This window comes from Aptenodytes forsteri, unplaced genomic scaffold, assembly GCF_000699145.1.
Source record: "Aptenodytes forsteri isolate BGI_AS27 unplaced genomic scaffold, ASM69914v1 Scaffold352, whole genome shotgun sequence".
Classification (NCBI taxonomy): domain Eukaryota; kingdom Metazoa; phylum Chordata; class Aves; order Sphenisciformes; family Spheniscidae; genus Aptenodytes; species Aptenodytes forsteri.
Genome location: NW_008794860.1, coordinates 1078148 through 1095935, shown reverse-complemented (window position 1 = coordinate 1095935; position 17788 = coordinate 1078148). Strand labels below are relative to the sequence as shown.

Here is a 17788-nt window from a genome sequence, read left to right as displayed (position 1 = left end):
CCCTTGACGTCCCTGGCCAGATTTAATTCTATCAGGGCTTTAGCTTTCCTAACCTGATCCCTGGCTGCTCGGACAATTTCTCTGTATTCCTCCCAGGCTACCTGTCCTTGCTTCCGCCCTCTGTAGGCTTCCTTTTTGTGTTTGAGTTTGTCCAGGAGCTCCTTGTTCATCCATGCAGGCCTCGTGGCCTTTTTGCTTGACTTCCCCTTTGTTGGGATGCATGGCTCCTGAGCTTAGACGAGGTGATCCTTGAATATTACCCAGCTTTCTTGGGCCCCTCTTCCCTCCAGGGCTTTGTCCCATGGCACTCTACCAAGCAGCTCCCTGAAGAGACCAAAGTCTGCTCTCCTCAAGGCCAGGGTAATGAGCTTGCTGTGCGCCCTCCTCGGTGCCCTGAGAATCTTGAACGCCACCATTTCGTGGTCACTGCAGCCCAGGCTGCCCTTGAGCTTCATGCTCCCCACCAGCCCCTCCTTGTTGGTGAGAACAAGATCCAGCGTAGCACCTCTCCTCGTTGGCTCCTCTACCACTTGGAGAAGGAAGTTATCATTGACAGGAACCAGGAACCTCCCAGATTGCTTATGCCCTGAAGCAATCCAGGTGGAATGCGTAATGCGTCGATGATAACATTAGGTGAATGCCTTCTAAATGATAGATTGCTGAGCTGCCTGTAAATGCATATCTAGCAAAAGAGTCTGCAAAAATGCAAGGATAATAGTTTCAAATACAAAAAGTTTTAAAAAAATCATAATTATGCAAAAAAGCATGCAGTTAACTTTGCTTTATTAATTGTCTTGTATGTATTCTAGTTTATTCAATTCATCATTAATTAGTGTCCACAGATCCAGATACTTTTTGGTTTTTATGTATAGAAGTTATGTATGGAGTATTTACTTTGAAAGATAATTTTTCTTACAAACTTCTGTGATTAGATTTTGAAAATCTGTTCAGCACATATGCTATTGGATTGTGAACCTCCTTGAAAATGCAACTGTAAATGTTAAACGGTATAAACTGTTTATTCTGCTCAGCATCTTCAGTATTGTGCTATATTCCCCAGGTAATGATTTACATCAATTCTCTTTTACTGAAGTAGGAGAATCTTGCAGTCTCGGTTTCATTGTGCTTTACAGATTCCTGTGGAGTAGGTACAATTAATGTTTTTATCCTTATTTTATAAGGAGGAAACCTTAACAGAGAATCTTTTAAGCCTTTCTTTTTTAAGTCAATGAGAAATTTGTATGGGGAGGTCTTGCAGAATTTTATTCTCAGGTGTTGTTCTACAAACACTTTAAGATCATGAGAAAATAATCATGCAGAGGAATTGTACCAGATTCACTTCACCACAGAGCCACACAACTGCATGTTCAAGTCTGAGGAGGCAGCAGCAAAGGAGTGGGAACCTGTGGCTGCAGTTGAAAGATGGCATTGTGGTTTTACAAGAAAGAATCAGCTTAGGCCTTTTTGAAGTGTTCGTGGAACCTACTGAAGTTTCCTTACTGAATAGCAGAGGTTCTTGTAAGTTCTCCATCAGCACTATATCTCTCTGGGCCACATAAAGAATTAGCAGGAATATGACCTTCCTATTAGTGGTTGTATGCTTTGATCATTATAATACTTGTATTGCCTTTTTTCTTTGTAGGTATATTTGATCTCCAGATTATTTACTTTCATTGAAATTGCTAGCTTAAAATGTAATGATGATGGTTTTGAAATGGATACTTTCAGTAAATATATTTTATTTCAGTGTCCCCTCAAATGGCAAACCAAGTGGGAAGGTCCAGAAGATCCTTTACAATATCTTAGAAGTCTTGTAGCTCGAACGCTTGCTATACAGGTAATTTTGAAGAGTAATTCTACCTCAGTATGCTGGTGTTCAGTGACACAGTATATTATGTGAATTGCACTACAGTAGGCCTTTCCAAACTCAAGTCCCAAAGAGTTTTAGATGTATGAAAAGGCATATAAAAATTTAAAGATAGATGAGAAATGTGAAGACAGCAGACTGAGCAATTTGAAGTCAGTAACTTTAAATACAGTTAATGTTTACGTCTTAGATTTTAGTCAGTCTTTCTGATGAACTGTGGGGGAAAAGACAGATTTATTTACTCAGATGAATCTTTACATCTAAGTCAAGACACACTATTCAGTCTGGTAGAGAGACACGTATAAAGGGATAAAGTGAAGCAATTCTAATAGAGGTAATGTAGAAATTAATAGAAGACTAGTCTTTGAAGCAAATAAAGAAAACATCTGCATTCTCCAGGTTTACAAGGGGCTATAACAGAAGATGCAGAGTCTGACAACAGCTCTGTCAATCTGCAGTGTAACAGTGAAGAAGAAAATTTTTAGTTAAGGTAAATCTAGCTATACTTTGATTAACAGAAGAGGTATATTTAAGATAATTGGCAGACAAATAAAAAAGTCATTTATGTAAATTAATTAGTATTTAAGGAAACAGATTTCATCATGTTGGATACTTAGTATCCATAAGGAAACTGCGAGAATGTTCCAGGGAGAAAGGTTCCTTTAGGAGGGACAGATCTTTTAGTACCTCCAGGCAAGAAATAGAAAGCTGCTGGTTTTGAACTTGATTAACACAGTCTTGTCCAGTGGGATATGATGAAGATTTCTGTGAACATTAACATTGACTGTGAGATTCAGAAGGAAGATTTGAGGGGAACATGATTTCTAGGCATTACTTTTTCTAAAGAAACTATCAAATGGAAGTTTCCAAAGTATTCATAAGATTCTTGTTATGCAAACCATTTCTTTTGGCTAATGCTTAATTTTTCTTTATCCTTTCCTTCACAGAAAGGCTCAAATTCTAAACAATAAAGTGTAAATATATATAGCAACAAGTGATAATGCATGTTCAAATGTTATATTGGTCATATAACTAGAGTTGAACTTAGTCCCTTCTGACTGACTATTATAGTCATTATTATTAAAAAAGCATCACTTGTGGCTGAGTCAGCAGTGTTCATAATCTTCAAGAGTACCTTGCAGTTTGTGACTTATACCTTTATTTGGTTGTGACCAAACTGCATGCGATTTTCCTTACTTATATGAATTTTTTTAAATGGAAGCCTGAGATTAGAGTTCAAGCTTCTGTGTGGAGTACACCTGCCATACAAAGTGGAGGTAATGTAGCAGAGTGTAACAGGATGAAATTAGTGTTAACAGTAACAGATGATTTTCAACCAAGCATATTTAAAAAGCTTTTATTTCCATATATTATTCCAGTCAACTATTGACAAATGTGCTGCATTATATTACCATGATAGTAATCTTCTTTTTTCATTGTTCAAACTGCAGACAATATTGTACATTTGAATTACTCATTTTTATGTAAAGTTATTATGAAGAAAACATTTACAATTTTAAACACTTATTTACTGTAGGAGAGGGACAGATTATTAAGGCACTTTATAATACATTATCAGTCTGTTTTGCTTCTCAAGCTTCTAGTCAGATCACATCTGAAATGCGATTTCTATGTTTTTATTTTTGTATCTATTTTACTAGAAAATGTTGATTATTTCTAATTATGCATTTCAGTTGAATCATCTTTTTCCTTAAATGTTATTCCAATTAACGTTTTTGCATATTGCACCATGATTTTGATTAGTCTTGATAATTTTTAATTAACTTTCCTTTTTTGTGACTTTTCATTATTGATTTTATAAATGTAGTTTATCATTAGTTAATTATATATTTAGTATTCAGAAATTCAATAAAGGCTTCAATAAAGATTTTCTCGTAACTCTGAAAATTATCTTCAGATTTATCTTTCAATAAAGGTCATATTTTGGATTGGTTTAGTTTTATATGATCAACTCCATATCATGTTTTTTTTTCATATTTACTTATACCTCCACCTGTTTCATCTTATTCCTCCAGCTGTTTCATTCACTGTAAGATACTGACTTCTACCTTCACCATTTGAGACAGGTTTGATTTAGGTATTTTTCAAGAGGAAAATAGGAGACATTGAAACATCAAAGTTGTACTGAAAGATTGCACCTACTAAGGATGCAGTGAGTCTATACTTAGGTTATTTGTTAAAGGCTGCCTTCTCAAGATGTTTGCTGCCAGTGCAGAAAACAATAAAAGCAACTGCTTTGTTACAAACATTTAATGGGGACGGGGAGAAATCCAAAATATAGGCCAGATGGTAGAATAATTATAGCAGAATTTATAGAAGTGTAAAGATGTTCCGAGAGCATTACACAACATCAGATAGAAAAACAACAGGTGTTGCATTTTCTCAGGTCTGAATTCACTCAGTAAAAGCAAAATAAAAAAAAGGAAATCTGCCTACTTAAACTGCGAACAAATCAGTATATGCAAAATGCAGTAGAGCCATGTTTTTCTGTGTATTATGTTGTGGTAATAAAGCTGATAGAAATATGTGTTTTCTTCCCAGGTGGAAGTTCTGAAATTTGGATGTTAGCTTTTGCTTTAAATTAAAACAAAAATTCTGTGTGTTGAACATTCTTCTAAGATGAAGAGTTCTGAATACTCTCAATTAGCAATGCTGACATTGAACTTTACAATGTTATGCTTAGGCTTGTCTGTCTACAGTGATTTATTTGCTGTCAACATTAAGATATGAAGCTTATGAATAGATCTTTGTGTTGGTTGTAATTCTTGGTCCTTATACTCCCAGTTTCCTCATGGTGGCATCTTAAATGTGTTCTGTGGTTTCCCTCTCTCGTGGTACATGATTATAGCTCAGTAATAATATACATCAGCATATAGTGGAATTTAAGTCCTTCCCAGTCTGTAGATAAGTGTCTTCTCATGGCTATGAATACCAGCAGGAGAGAAAGAGAGAAAAGAGACCCAGAACTACAGCTATTAAGAGGCAAAACAGCAGCCCAGGCAAATGTCAGATGAATATCAGCATTGAAAAAATGTTTCAGGTCAACAAATTGGAACTTACTTTTTGTTTCCACAAGAACGAAATAAAGAGCTTAATTTAACTTCTTCCAAAAAAACCCCCTCTTATTCTAACAAGACCTTATATTTTAAATGAAAATATTTATTTCATTCTTTTGGACTGAGCTGCTTTTAAGTCATCTGTAAAAACAGCTCTTCCTTTGGATGGCTGTTTGGTCAGACAGCTGGTAAAAGGCTTACAGCATACACTGAAAATGAAGACTGTTCGACCTCAGAATCATAAACACTGCTTTCAGAGTTCTGATCAAGGAAATGTTTATGAATACTGAAAGTTTTTATTTTTATGTTATGAAAGTTTTTGTTGAAAATGTGTGTGTATCTACAAAGTACTCAGTATATAAAAAAGTTGTATTTCATATTTTATCAGACACTTGTATGTATCTCTCTGGGATGCTGTTATCTCCTGTCCTCTCCCATCCTGAGTGAAATCTAGGGTAGCAATATTTAATTTCAATACCAGTTTGACCCCTTAGTATAGGATTTTTACTATTTTGCTACTCTCTTACTATTTGAGGTAGAATGACTTTGTTTCTGTTTTGGAACCCTTACTATTCCTCTGTTTCAACAATCAGCTCCCCAGAAAGGTAGATTGGACACCTTGGACACCCAAGGTATATGAGGTTTGAACTCTTGGAAATTGCATGCTGAAACTACTGGAAAACCTTCTGGGAATAGGAGACACAGGATTCTTCCTTCACACCCAAGGCATCTAGGCAAAGATTCAATTTTCAATCACTGATAACAGGCAGAAAGTCTGCTCTTAGAAAGCCAAGGAAGTCAAGTCCTCTCAATTTTCACTGAGTTAAAGAACTGTGAGGGCCAGCCTATAAATCAGTCTTAATGCAACAGTAGATGATATGCACATAAAATCTGAGTAGTAGAGACTGAGAGTGAATCCCAAAATAGGCACACACACATACTCTGTACAGACACAGCCAGCCACACACAGGCTAACAGAGAGAGGAGGACAGTACCTTTACAGGCAGCTGCATAAACACAGACAGCACGAATAGCCCTATCCTATTTCGGTGGTTCACTGCTCAAGGAAAACACCCTTCACAAGTCTCGCTGATTTTTGGTCTCTCCACTGTCTTGCTTCCAATCCCTCAGTCTGGAGCATGTAGCTCTCAGACCTCATCCTCTTGCGAGCTGGTACTGCTAGAAGTTTGCTAGTGGATTCCCTTCCCCCACATAGAGAGCACACTTGCACACAAAAATAACTGAAAATAGAGCTTAAGAGGAAGATAGGACAGACTCTGGTGATCGGGTGCAAGGTTGGCCAAAGTGTACTGGCCAGCAGCCTCCTTACATGCGACCTGCCCTCTCTATCTGTTTTCCCATTCTTGTTCATCTCCCATCCACCTTTCCCCACCTTTGGTCCTTCCCCTAAATATCCCATAATAAATATTGTACAATCCCAGAACTGTCATGTTCAGTCCCCAAATACACCAACTTAGGCACTCCATAAGAAGTCCTATACCTCTTTAAGTAGTAATCCCACTTAGTTTGCATAGCATTTCAGAGTGTTTTCTGATAGATTGCCTTAGCAGATTTTGCAGCAGGGACGATAGCTTAACGGTTTGTCTTTTATGGTTTTAGGAGTAGCTGATTTAGATGGATTAGGTTGGCTGTGTTCCCCACCTTGTCGTTGTTCCTCTCATCACTCTATTTGAACAGCTGTTATCTAGGTATTTGTACAGAGCAGAATACTTCAAATTTAGTATTCTAATATTGAAACACAAAAATTCATTAAAATATTGTGTTTTAAATCCCCCCATTCCATTATTTTAATTCAAAGTTCAGAATGCTATGAATCCACCTTATTCTGAAGAATTAGCATTTTTCTGTTGCTTTTCTTGGCTTCTCCTCTTCAGCTGTCATGAATATCAAAACAAAAATACAACTGCAGCCTAACATTATCTGCTTAGAAACTGAGCCTTAATTTACTCCCACAGCTCTCATCATGTTACAGTATGATTTCACTTTGTTCAGAATTTATCAGCCAGGATATATCTTTCAAGACCTTTTATCGAAGTGATAAATAAAATTGGTAAAAATTGGAAATTTGCAAGTACTACTGTAAAAATGTACGTTTTCTTTGTCTCTCATGTAATAGGCAAATTTGAAGCTCTGATAGATCCAACTGTCATATCATGTCCCTTTTTAATCACTGTTTCAGTTAGATTGTATTAATTAAGTAGTGGCCAGTATAGAGTAGTAGTGGTTTATAAAGATACAGCGTCCAAACAGGGTGCCACACACAATGTAAGATGAAAGTATCAGACTTGCACAGGTCATAGGAGTTGTCCACTGTAATAAGGTCTAGCTTCCAGGGAAGCTAAAGCAGAAGCTGAAGCATTTTTTATGCTTAGAGAGTTCGTGTACTCTTGTGACTTACAGAAATCTGTGTTCATGCACAGGTGCCTGAGGTGGAAGGATTCCTTAAGTTCTCTTTTTTGTTTTGTGCACCAATTCAAGACTTTACTTTCCAGAGTTACTGAAATCCCTATTTCTTGTAGTGAAATGATTCTTTTCCTGCAGAGTACAGTGGGTTTTCACACATCTGCAAACTTTGCAGTTTTAAATGGAAGTATTTTTTGGTTGTTAATGAGCAAGGATTATCTCAAGTTTTGGGAAAACAATCTGTTTAATGCATAAAAAACAGTTAAAAAACAGCATTGGAAAAGGAAAGATATCTTGACTTGCATTCTGTTTGGTTTAATTGTGAGTTGTTGAAGTTTAATCCCAATGAAGTTTAGATGCTCTGTTAAACTGAGGCATCCACAAGTTATGGGCTTTTCTGTAAACATCAGCCTTAAATGTTTTGAAATGTAATCCGTTTCAACAGAATTCAACTCCTGTTTATTAAACTTTCAGAATTCTAAGCATGTTTTGTGAGAATGGCTATTCTTTTTTAATTATTAAATGCTACCTTGTAAGCAGAAGTTTCAGCAGCATCCTTATCATACCACTAACCAGTTGTTCAGCTCTCTGATTGTAGAATATTGATTGCAGAAGGTGATCACTCATACAACAATTTTTATAAGTGTTGCATAAAAAAGAAAAAAAAACAGGTCATTGTCTTTATGCACTTTCTGAGAAATTACTTTATTTTAAAGAAAATTATCTTTTTTTCTAACCTCGGTTTAAATTTAAAAGAACTAGATTTAGTGTTCTTTATTTCTTCTATGGCTGCAAGTAGTATTTATATGCTCCATAAGTTACAAGAAACTGTGCCATGTATTATATAAGATTTAAAGTTGTAGTTGATATACTTTATTTAATCTAATAAAATAATCAGCATTCATTGATTTTTCTCTTTAAGCTACAAGATACATTTCCACAGTACAGGAAGAAATCTGAAAAGATACAATGATAAGATATTAATAAACTATATGCATTTAAATTGTTAAAATTTAAAGTGTAGATTGCTCAGTTTCTATTAATTTGTTTTTCATCATATCTCTTTCCTTTATCATGGACAAAGCTGTCTGCAAAAGAGAAAGCAGAGTAAAGTGGATAGTCTTGTCTGGCAAGAGCTCAAGCAAAAAAAAGGTTAATTATAGTACAAGTGGTAGAAAAGGATGTTATTATCATTTGCATATGAAAATGAGTCTCCTTATGTTATGCTGTCAAAGACTTCGTTAATTTTAAATTCCAGCCATTAGTAAATGAGAAGGCTGCAACACATGGCAATACACCAATTTGCAGGTACATTCTATCAATCTGCTTTCCTTTATTCTCGAGAACTCAGTTGGAGTAACTTGCTTTTCTGATTACCACTATATTGACACAAATATTGTGTCTACTAATAATTAGCAATCTATTCAAAATCTTTTATTGTTTATAATTTTGATTTCATAGTCATACATGCAAACATAGAAATAAATTTCTTAGAGTAATAAGACAGCTTTATAACTAAAAAGTAACTAGATGTGATCATGGTTCTGTTTTGAACTGTAGATGTTTTGGTGCGAACTGGCTTGGTGAAATAGTTTACAAAATATTTCATCTCTTGATTTGAGATTTTAATTGGTCAAGATCAATGGTAAGATGATATAACTGTTCCTCAAATAGCATTTTCAGATATATATTAAAAAGTAAGCCCATTTTCTACTAGAAACACATTGCCATTGTATGCTGCAAGCATCATCCCTAATTAGCAGTCTTTTTGGCATTTCTTTGGGGGAAGGCAGAAATGTAGCTGCATGTTGACCTATCTTTCTCTCTTAGAGAGAATCTATAGATTTCATATAGCTGAATTTGAAATGATAACATAGTTTCATGTTGTACTCCTGTACAAATATAAAAAAGATTTCAATTTTCAGAGCTGTTAAAGTTTCAGAGCTGTCATGTCAAATTTAGTTTGTGAAGGAAAAGCTTCATGAGAGTAATTCTTGACTAAATCCTTGTTTATCTATTGTGTGCGCTGTAGTTTTACTCTTGGGAATTCACATTCAAATAAAGCAATCAGTGCAGGATGCAGGTGTGCTCAACAGCTCTGTTGTCATGACTGTTATTTTAAAACTGGAGTAAACACAGAGGCATTCTGGTTTGGGGTCTTGGGGTTTTTTTTTTGGTCTTAGTAGAGTTCTTCTTGGTGTGGTCTTTGTCTCTAAATGTTCAGCAAGGTACATAATTAAGGAAAAAAAACCCAAAACCTTGAGTCAAAGGAGAAGAGTTCTTAAGAGTTATAGGAAGCTTAGATCCCCATTTTAGGCCTGTACGTGATGCTTAAAGGCAGGAAGGGTAAATACCCTCCTGCTCTATAGTATGTTTCCTGGTGTATTCAACTGAATACTATAAATAGCAACTTAATTAGAATGTATGCCCTTAAATGGAGGAGAATGCATGAGAGCACATTTGCAGGCAGTGGTATTTTTATATTGTTAATTCCACATAGTCACTCTGAACTAAGAGAGTTATGATCCAGTGAGGAATCTGTTCTGTACATCTGAGCTTGGGTTTCAATTTCCCATCAGGTTTGTACTGTTGTACAGTGTTGTATATGCTTTTCCTTACACACATACAATATATTTTCTTATATATAATTTCTTACCATTTTCAGTGTAATTTCTAATATTTCATGATCCCATATGATAAATTTAATCAACTGAAGTTATCTACATAACAGGAAAAATGAAGTAAATAATTTAGAACTAGAGCAAATATTGTTCATTATTCAGATATGTAGATTATCAAGCTAGAAAAAAGATTTATTCAGTCATGTGTATTCATGTATTTTATTCTTACCAGACTGAGAAAGTCAAAATTGATGGTTTGAATATATCAAGAGAAGAATCCATCAAGTAAAAAATACAGTAAGATATTGCTAGAATAATAAAAATGTAATTGTGTTGCTTATTAGCTGCAAATTTGTTAAAAATATGTCTCCCATGATATTATGATACTATAGAAATGCAAAATTCTTAATGAACTTATTAAAGGTCAAAGGGAGTTGTCATTTCTTCGTATTCTGCACTTTTGAGGCCACATCTGAAGCACTTGTCCAGTTTTTGGCTGTTAGTCAAAAAAAACATTGCCCAGGTTGCCCAGAGAGGTTTGTGGAACCTCCACTTTTGGAGATATATAGAACTGGAGTAGACAATGCCCTGAGCAACCTAAACTGTCATTGAATTTGGCCCTACTTTGAGATGCAGTTGGATCAGATGACTTTCAGAGGTCCCTTCCAAGCTAAATTCTATAATTTTGTAATTTAGAACTTCTCCACTGTACCTTTTGGGTCAAATCTGCTCTAATGAATATGCACTTGATTTGTACCACTACAGTGTAGTACTTCTCTCTTAAATGTTAAATATTCAGCAGTGATAAATCTAGTTATATGCCCTGAAAATTTCTAATGTTTCATGTATTGCTTAGACACACATAGTGGCACTTACTAAGATCAGCCAAGAGAAAACAGACACACGTTGCAAGAAAGGAAACTCTATTTAGACATTTGGAAGGAAAAAATCATGTTGAGGGTGGTCAGACACTGGAACAGGTGGGCCAGAGAAGGTTGTGGAATCTCTATCATTTGAGATATTTAAAATATCATTGAACAAGCCCCTGAGCAACCTACTCTAGGCTGACCCTTCTTTGAGGGTGGGGAGTTGGACTAGAAGATCTCCAGAGGTCTTCCAACTCTATTTATTCTATGATTCCATGATACGGTAGGATACTTTAAAATTTCATGCAGTAGGTATCAAAATGACATAGCTATTATTGCTGCCAAATGTTTAATTTTATGGATAAATTATTTCTATAACAGAAATAATTTTAAAACTAAAACCATTGTACCTAAAAAAAACAAAAACAAAAATGCATTTAAAAATAAAACAAAAAAGTGTGCTGTTTAACAAAATGTGCAGTATTTTTTCCCTAAATTACTCCATAATGTCTGTTTTGCTGGGTTACTTCCTGAGAACAGGTATGAATGAAGCTTCATGCCATGCTGCTGCTCTTCAGCATTCTCTTAGTCCTCAAGTGTGACAGGACATCTGAAAGACACCTACAGCCTTGATGATGAGCTGTTCTGTTGGTGTTGGCCACAATAAAAAATTTCCCTTTCTGGCTTAAAGAAAGGCTTTATGGGCTTCAAAGAGCTCATATACTGTACTTGAGGTACCTTTGCTCTACATGCCTTGGCTTTACTATGTAGGAACAAAGAACAATCCATACCAGCTTATTACACCAATTAAAAAAAAAAAAAATCTTAATTAATTTCCGTGTCTACACAAAGTTATGCTTTGTTGAACAAACTGTTTGACAGTCTGAGCAGTAATCCCATGTTGCAGTGTTCTGTTCAATGGAGTCTAAGTAGCTTTAGCATGAGCCGGCATAGTGTGCCCCAGGATGCTGTGTCACAGACATGGCCATGCAATCATATAGTTTCTTTGCTTAGGCTGGGGTTGCATCAGCCACTGTTTCCATTCTGTGATCACTTTTTCCTTGTAGAAAAATAGATTTCCTTCTTTGCTTTTTCACTGTGGTATATTTTGGGATATGTACACCACAGAGTTAAACAATTTCTGATTAGATTGCTTTAGTGGGATAAACATTGCATACATATCTGAGAGTTAGGTTAAGCCTTAATAGTTGCTAATAGAGGAGAGTTCTGTGACACAGGCGTGGCTGAGAGATTTTCTCTGAATTTTGACAGCCTCAAGAAGGGGTGTTAATACAAAATAAATGACTGGTAAACAGTAAAAAACCAAAAGAAAAAAAAGAGAGAGACTGATGACTGCAGTCCAAGGGGTCATTGTTTCAGAAGAGGAACAAGGACTGTGAGGGAGATGCTTAATGGAAAATCTGTATCTCATGGGATGTTGACCAGAGAAAATGAACCATAGCAAAGTAAGCAGTTCTCTGTTGGCTCTCCTTATTGTAACATAGCCTTCAAGTTGGTACTATAAAACAAATAACTGCGGTGCCTCCTGTCATTACTATACCCCTGTTTAATCACACCAGCACCATCACAATATACATTTCAGCATCCCTACTCCAGAGCTCTGTAAAGGAATTATGTCTGATGTAGTCCTGACTTTGTCCAAGGATTATGGTAGGCAGTCTTGTCTGTTATCTGCAAATGAATATTATGTGCCACTGTTTTCCCTGCCTTGCAACTTCTTACCAGTAGAGGTGGGAAGTAGGATCATCATCTCTTTCAGAAGGAGAGGACACTGAAGTTTCTTTGAATGTTTGTCCCCTTTGCTCTGCACGGTTTGTAGTTTCTGGTTCTACCAAGGAATAGTTCCAGCTCCTATACTTCCTTACCCAGTTATACTCTACGTAACTGCAAATGCAATCTAGCACCTAGTAACAGATGTATTTAGTTGCGGAGAAAGAAAAGACTAGAAGGCATGAAGCATGAGAGTATTGTCTAACTGTATTCTGTGTTTAGTGATCATATAGGAAATATCTGAACGTAGATACTTTTGGCATACATCAATCATGAATTTGTCAGTACGATGTTACAGTTCTTATGCAGCATCATAATTCTGGTATCCTTATTAAATGTAGGAAACAGCAATTCATGGAAAGTTAAATTCCTGTTTTGATAAAAATAAATTAATACAGTAACCAGAAGGAGACCACATTCGCTAATGCTTCCCTCAGCTATGCCTTACTGCACATCTGCTTCTGGCATATTGTTAGCTAGCATGTTGATGCTAATGGACTCAGAATTTTTATGCTCTAACACTGTGCTATTGTGTCAGTATTCAGACTTCCTGAACAAACGGGGTTTCTGAGGTATGTCAAACTGAAATAAAGAAATAATAGTATTTTATTTAAAGCACTAAGCAGCAGTTTTGGTCTGCATGCTCTAAAATAAAATAAAATAAATGAAAAAAAAACTATTTTAAAACAAAAATAAGACTCCAGATTAAATTCTTGTGTGATTTACCATTTGAAAGATAGTATGTGCCAACACCTTATCATATACCTGGAATACTGTGGTGTTCACATGTTCATTTAATAAAGGTTAACTGGCTGAAGAATAATAGCTCAAGGATTTCACATACAAAAAAAATTACCACAAGGGAGCAAATTATTGTATGCCAGTTGCTCCTGAGAAGCTATGCGTTACCCCCTCTGTGCTCAATGCCAGAAAAAATACCTCTATTTAATTTATTTGAAATGTAACACAATTACTCCTGCTGGCGTTTACCACTGAATGCCAACACTTAGGAGCACACCTATGGAACAGCTACTGCACTGTGAGGAAAATAGGACTCTAGCATAACTGCTTGATTGACCTTTGCTTAATCTAATCTCTGGTTAACTGAATACTTACTCCCCTAGCAGTGCTACTCACCACTGTTTGCTCTCAGACTTATCTGAAGTCCTGCATTTTTTATCCCAACTAACTTTGAGTCCCTCTAAAACTAGTGGAGAAACAGAATTGTACTCTATGGTTTCTGGCTATGCATATTCATATAACACTGAATACAATTTTCCATCTAGGCACAGAAATGAAATCACTTCTGTAGTGATTTATATGATTTTCTCTTTCGATAAAAGTTCTCTTCCGGGACCACACCAAAGGAAAAACAGGGTAGAAGTGAATACATTCGGAATGAATTAAAACAGGTGAAGGAAAAGTACTTGATTCATTGTAGAGGAGTTCTATGATCCTAAAGTTGTATAAATGATAATGTGAAAATCTGGCAGCCTCTTTATTCCTTCCACTGTTTAATACGAGGTGCTCAGTTTCCTTTGGGATTATAGAAGATAAGGAAGGCTTCTCTCTGGAAATGGAATAGATGCTTCTTGGACGTTAAGATACATGAAAAAATATTATTTGAACCACCTGAGACCGCACTTAGAGATTTATTTTCATAAAAAAAAAAAAAATCCTTTTATTGTACCAAACAGAACCTCACATTAATTGAAATATCCTGCTAGGAATTGCTTTGCAAGCATTTTGGGTATTGCTGATAAGTTTTGACATTATATTTATAATCATCATATGCTAAATTAATCTATCATGGACAGTTCACACTTAAATTTCTAGTTTCATTGTAATAAGAAGAATTCAGGAAATATTGAAATAATGAAATATTGAAATAAACAGTTACAAAGAAAAGTGTATGACAGATTTTTTATTTTATTTTGTAATATAAATCTTCGCGGGGTTAGGTTATTTGGACTTGTAGACTACATTATTGGTATAATCAAAATTATTGATATAATGTGCATTTATTTTAAAAAATGTTATACACCATTTCAGCTTTCATATGCCTTTTCCCAGATGTTATAGCTGCCATATTTAACCAAAGCTGTGTCATTAATTCATACACTGAAAGCTGCTTTTAGTGAGTTTAGAACTTGACTATTAGCTGTTTTGAAAAAAAAAAAACAAATCCTGAATTGCAGCAAACATGTTAAAGACCGTATTATGGGAGGTAGGAGTGAGGGGGCAGTTGGGAGAGCATGGGTATTGGCCAGAGCCACAAAGAGACAAGAGGCTAGATTTTACAGCACCTTGGAGCTGATGGTAGTCTCCTCACTGTAATCCAGCTGGCAAGTGACAAATGCATGGATTATTTTGGCCTACCTGGCAGGAAAGATAAAGTTTTCTACTGAGTTGGTGGTGGAAGAAGGCCCTTCAGACTGAAATGTTACATGGCCATCCAAGATCAATAAGAAGTCAAACAACTTTGCATCACTTTGACAAATGAAGTCAGTGTATGCTTTTGTTGGAGTTGGGATAGGAGAGGGAAATGAAGATATTATAGCTAATCTGTTGCAGGATTTTCCTTTTCAAGAAACATCACTTCAGTCTTTCTACAGCTTAGCTTAAACTTCCTTCCCTTGAAGACCTGATCTCTTCCAAGTGTTATGGCAGTGGCAGTGGATGTACTAGTGACAAATGATCCATTTAATAGAGTGTTGTTGTCTTTTGAGACTGTAGCACTTCACTAACATGCTGCCATGTGGTCATATAAGATGAAAAGGAGAATAAGCATGAGGATATTTTTTACACTTGTGTCGTAAAATACATTTTATTATCATTTTTATTGCATTTAAATCTTAAATGTTTTATTAAACAGCTGTGAATGGGCTACATCTTCAGCTTTATGTAGAGCAGTACAAGCAATTACAAACTTTGCTTTTGTGATCTAATGGAAGTTTTTCTTATTGTGTATTTCCTAGTGCTACTTAATTATATGAGCTCAGAATTAATATCACCCATACTGGTCTTTTAATTGGGTGGAATATAAGCATCTATGTTCCTGACAGTGTTTCTCTTCAGCAGTTACATTAAAAGTTTATTTGATGACAGCAATAGAATGATTATATTAAATACAAGCTGAAATGATTGTGTCTACTTTTATTACACAAAAAAATTTACAATATCTGTCCTAACCAGAATGCAGAGTTACTGCTATATGATAAAAGAGATTGTTATATAAAGTCATTAAAAGAATCATGCAGACGAGTCATTAACTGTGTACATTTAGCTAATGAAAATGGAAAGCAAAAATCTCTGAACTGATTCATGATCATTTGGGTTGAGGGCTCATAATAAGTGGTGTGACAGATAAAAAGATCACCAATTAAATGTTTGAACATGGTGAAAACATTATGGAGATGTGTCTGTGATGCACTGACAAAATAAAATAAAATTCACTGAGTGATATTTACTTGTATTTTGGATGATTTTGTCACTTCCAAGATGCTGCTTTGGAATTATTCGTCTGTCAGCAGTTCAAAGAATACAGCACTTTTTAAATGAGATATGGATGCCTGGCAGGTGCATTGTGTAATGAAAGTGTAGCTTCCAAGATTTTTTATTCAGTGACTAAAGTAATTTCATAATCTTCTAGCAGCTGGTGTTTAGAAAGGAGCGTGGTTTGTTTTTCTCTGTTTAGTGATAATAGCATGTGGAATCTTAGTCTCTGATTATTTTCTGGCTTAGTATTAAACAATCTTTCTGTGCAGAAGCATATGGCTTGTAACTACTATAGAGTAGGTTATACAGTAACTTAATGTTTATGCTACAGTACCATAGTCAGGACTGTGACTATACCGTTTGAAGAAATTGTACCAAAGATGTACAGTATAAACGTTTCAAAACAGGATTTTGAGTGTGGACTGTTGCATAACCACTCAGGTACCTAAATAACTCGTCTGAAGGTAACAAATTCTTTAGTCTGAGATTGTTAGTGTTTTGAGGATCAAACTCGGATGTCGTTACTTAAGACATGGTTTATCAAGATTGCAAGGTGCAATGTGTGTCTCTTTTCTCATGTTGGTACATAATGCATTGTGTTGATGGGAAATTCCAAGCTTGCTGCTCCTAGTGACAGGCTTCATAGCTGCATGTAAGACAGGGTGAAAGAAGTAGGTTAGGGCATGTGTTCTGTAAGGATAATTGAGGCCAGTTATTCCCCCCACCTCTATTAGTTTCATTTATTACCAAATATAACAGAGGCCAGTTTTTATCTTATCATAAATTCTGTGAATTCACGTCTCAAACTAATACACTAAAAATGGCAGCATCAACCTAATACTAAGAGATATTTTCATAAAAAATTATTGGTAAGTACTTATAAAAACCTACTGAAGATTGAAAATCAAGTGTTTCTTGAATTTAATATGCAGTTTACACAAAAGAATTATCTTAAAGCATACTTGAAAGGAATGCAGTTATTTGCCTGAACTTAGTAAAGCAAAGACAGTAATGACAACCATTTTGATGGAAAACATAAACTCTCCTGTTAGTAAAGGTGAAATAGGGTTTCAACAGAATGTTAGAAACTTGATAGAAGTTTCATTGTACAAAGTGAGCTGCACTGTACAAAGAATGAAACAGAAGTTTATATAGAATGGATGAGTCACATTACACATAAACTGCTGGTTTTCTTTATACTTTTAAATGGTGTTAATTTTCTGTTTACCAGTTTAAAATAATTGAAATTAATATTAATCTTTGAGGTTACAGTATATTTACACAAACATTTTTCATTAATCATAATAATTGACAAATACACATTAACTCGAAATGTTGAAAAATCAGGCAATAATTTTAGGATTCTTTGTTTTCCTTTTTTTTTTCCTCTTTTAGAATTGGGTAGAAAAAGCAGAGAAAGAGAAACTACTGTCAGACACCCTTGACCTTTCAGAGCTATTTCATCCAGACACATTTCTCAATGCCTTACGCCAGGAGACTGCAAGGTGAGGGAAAAATAATCTACGTATTTATGTGTGCTAATATGCCATTGTTCCCTATGCGTGAAGACGGTTATTTCATTTTCAGGACACAGATCCAACAAATTATTTCAATTGCTGCCATTAGTCATCTCATTTTTATTAC

General features: G+C 35.4%; 1 protein-coding gene across 1 annotated transcript in view; it reads left to right on the top strand.

The window, feature by feature from the left end:
- The window catches only part of DYNC2H1 (dynein cytoplasmic 2 heavy chain 1), a 202261-nt gene that overhangs the window by 171039 nt on the left and 13434 nt on the right, over nucleotides 1-17788 (top strand). Inside the window, exons 85-86 of the mRNA XM_009274630.1 lie at nucleotides 1748-1837; nucleotides 17540-17649. Of these exons, the coding sequence (XP_009272905.1) occupies nucleotides 1748-1837; nucleotides 17540-17649 (200 nt within the window). The remainder of the gene's footprint in view (nucleotides 1-1747; nucleotides 1838-17539; nucleotides 17650-17788) is intronic.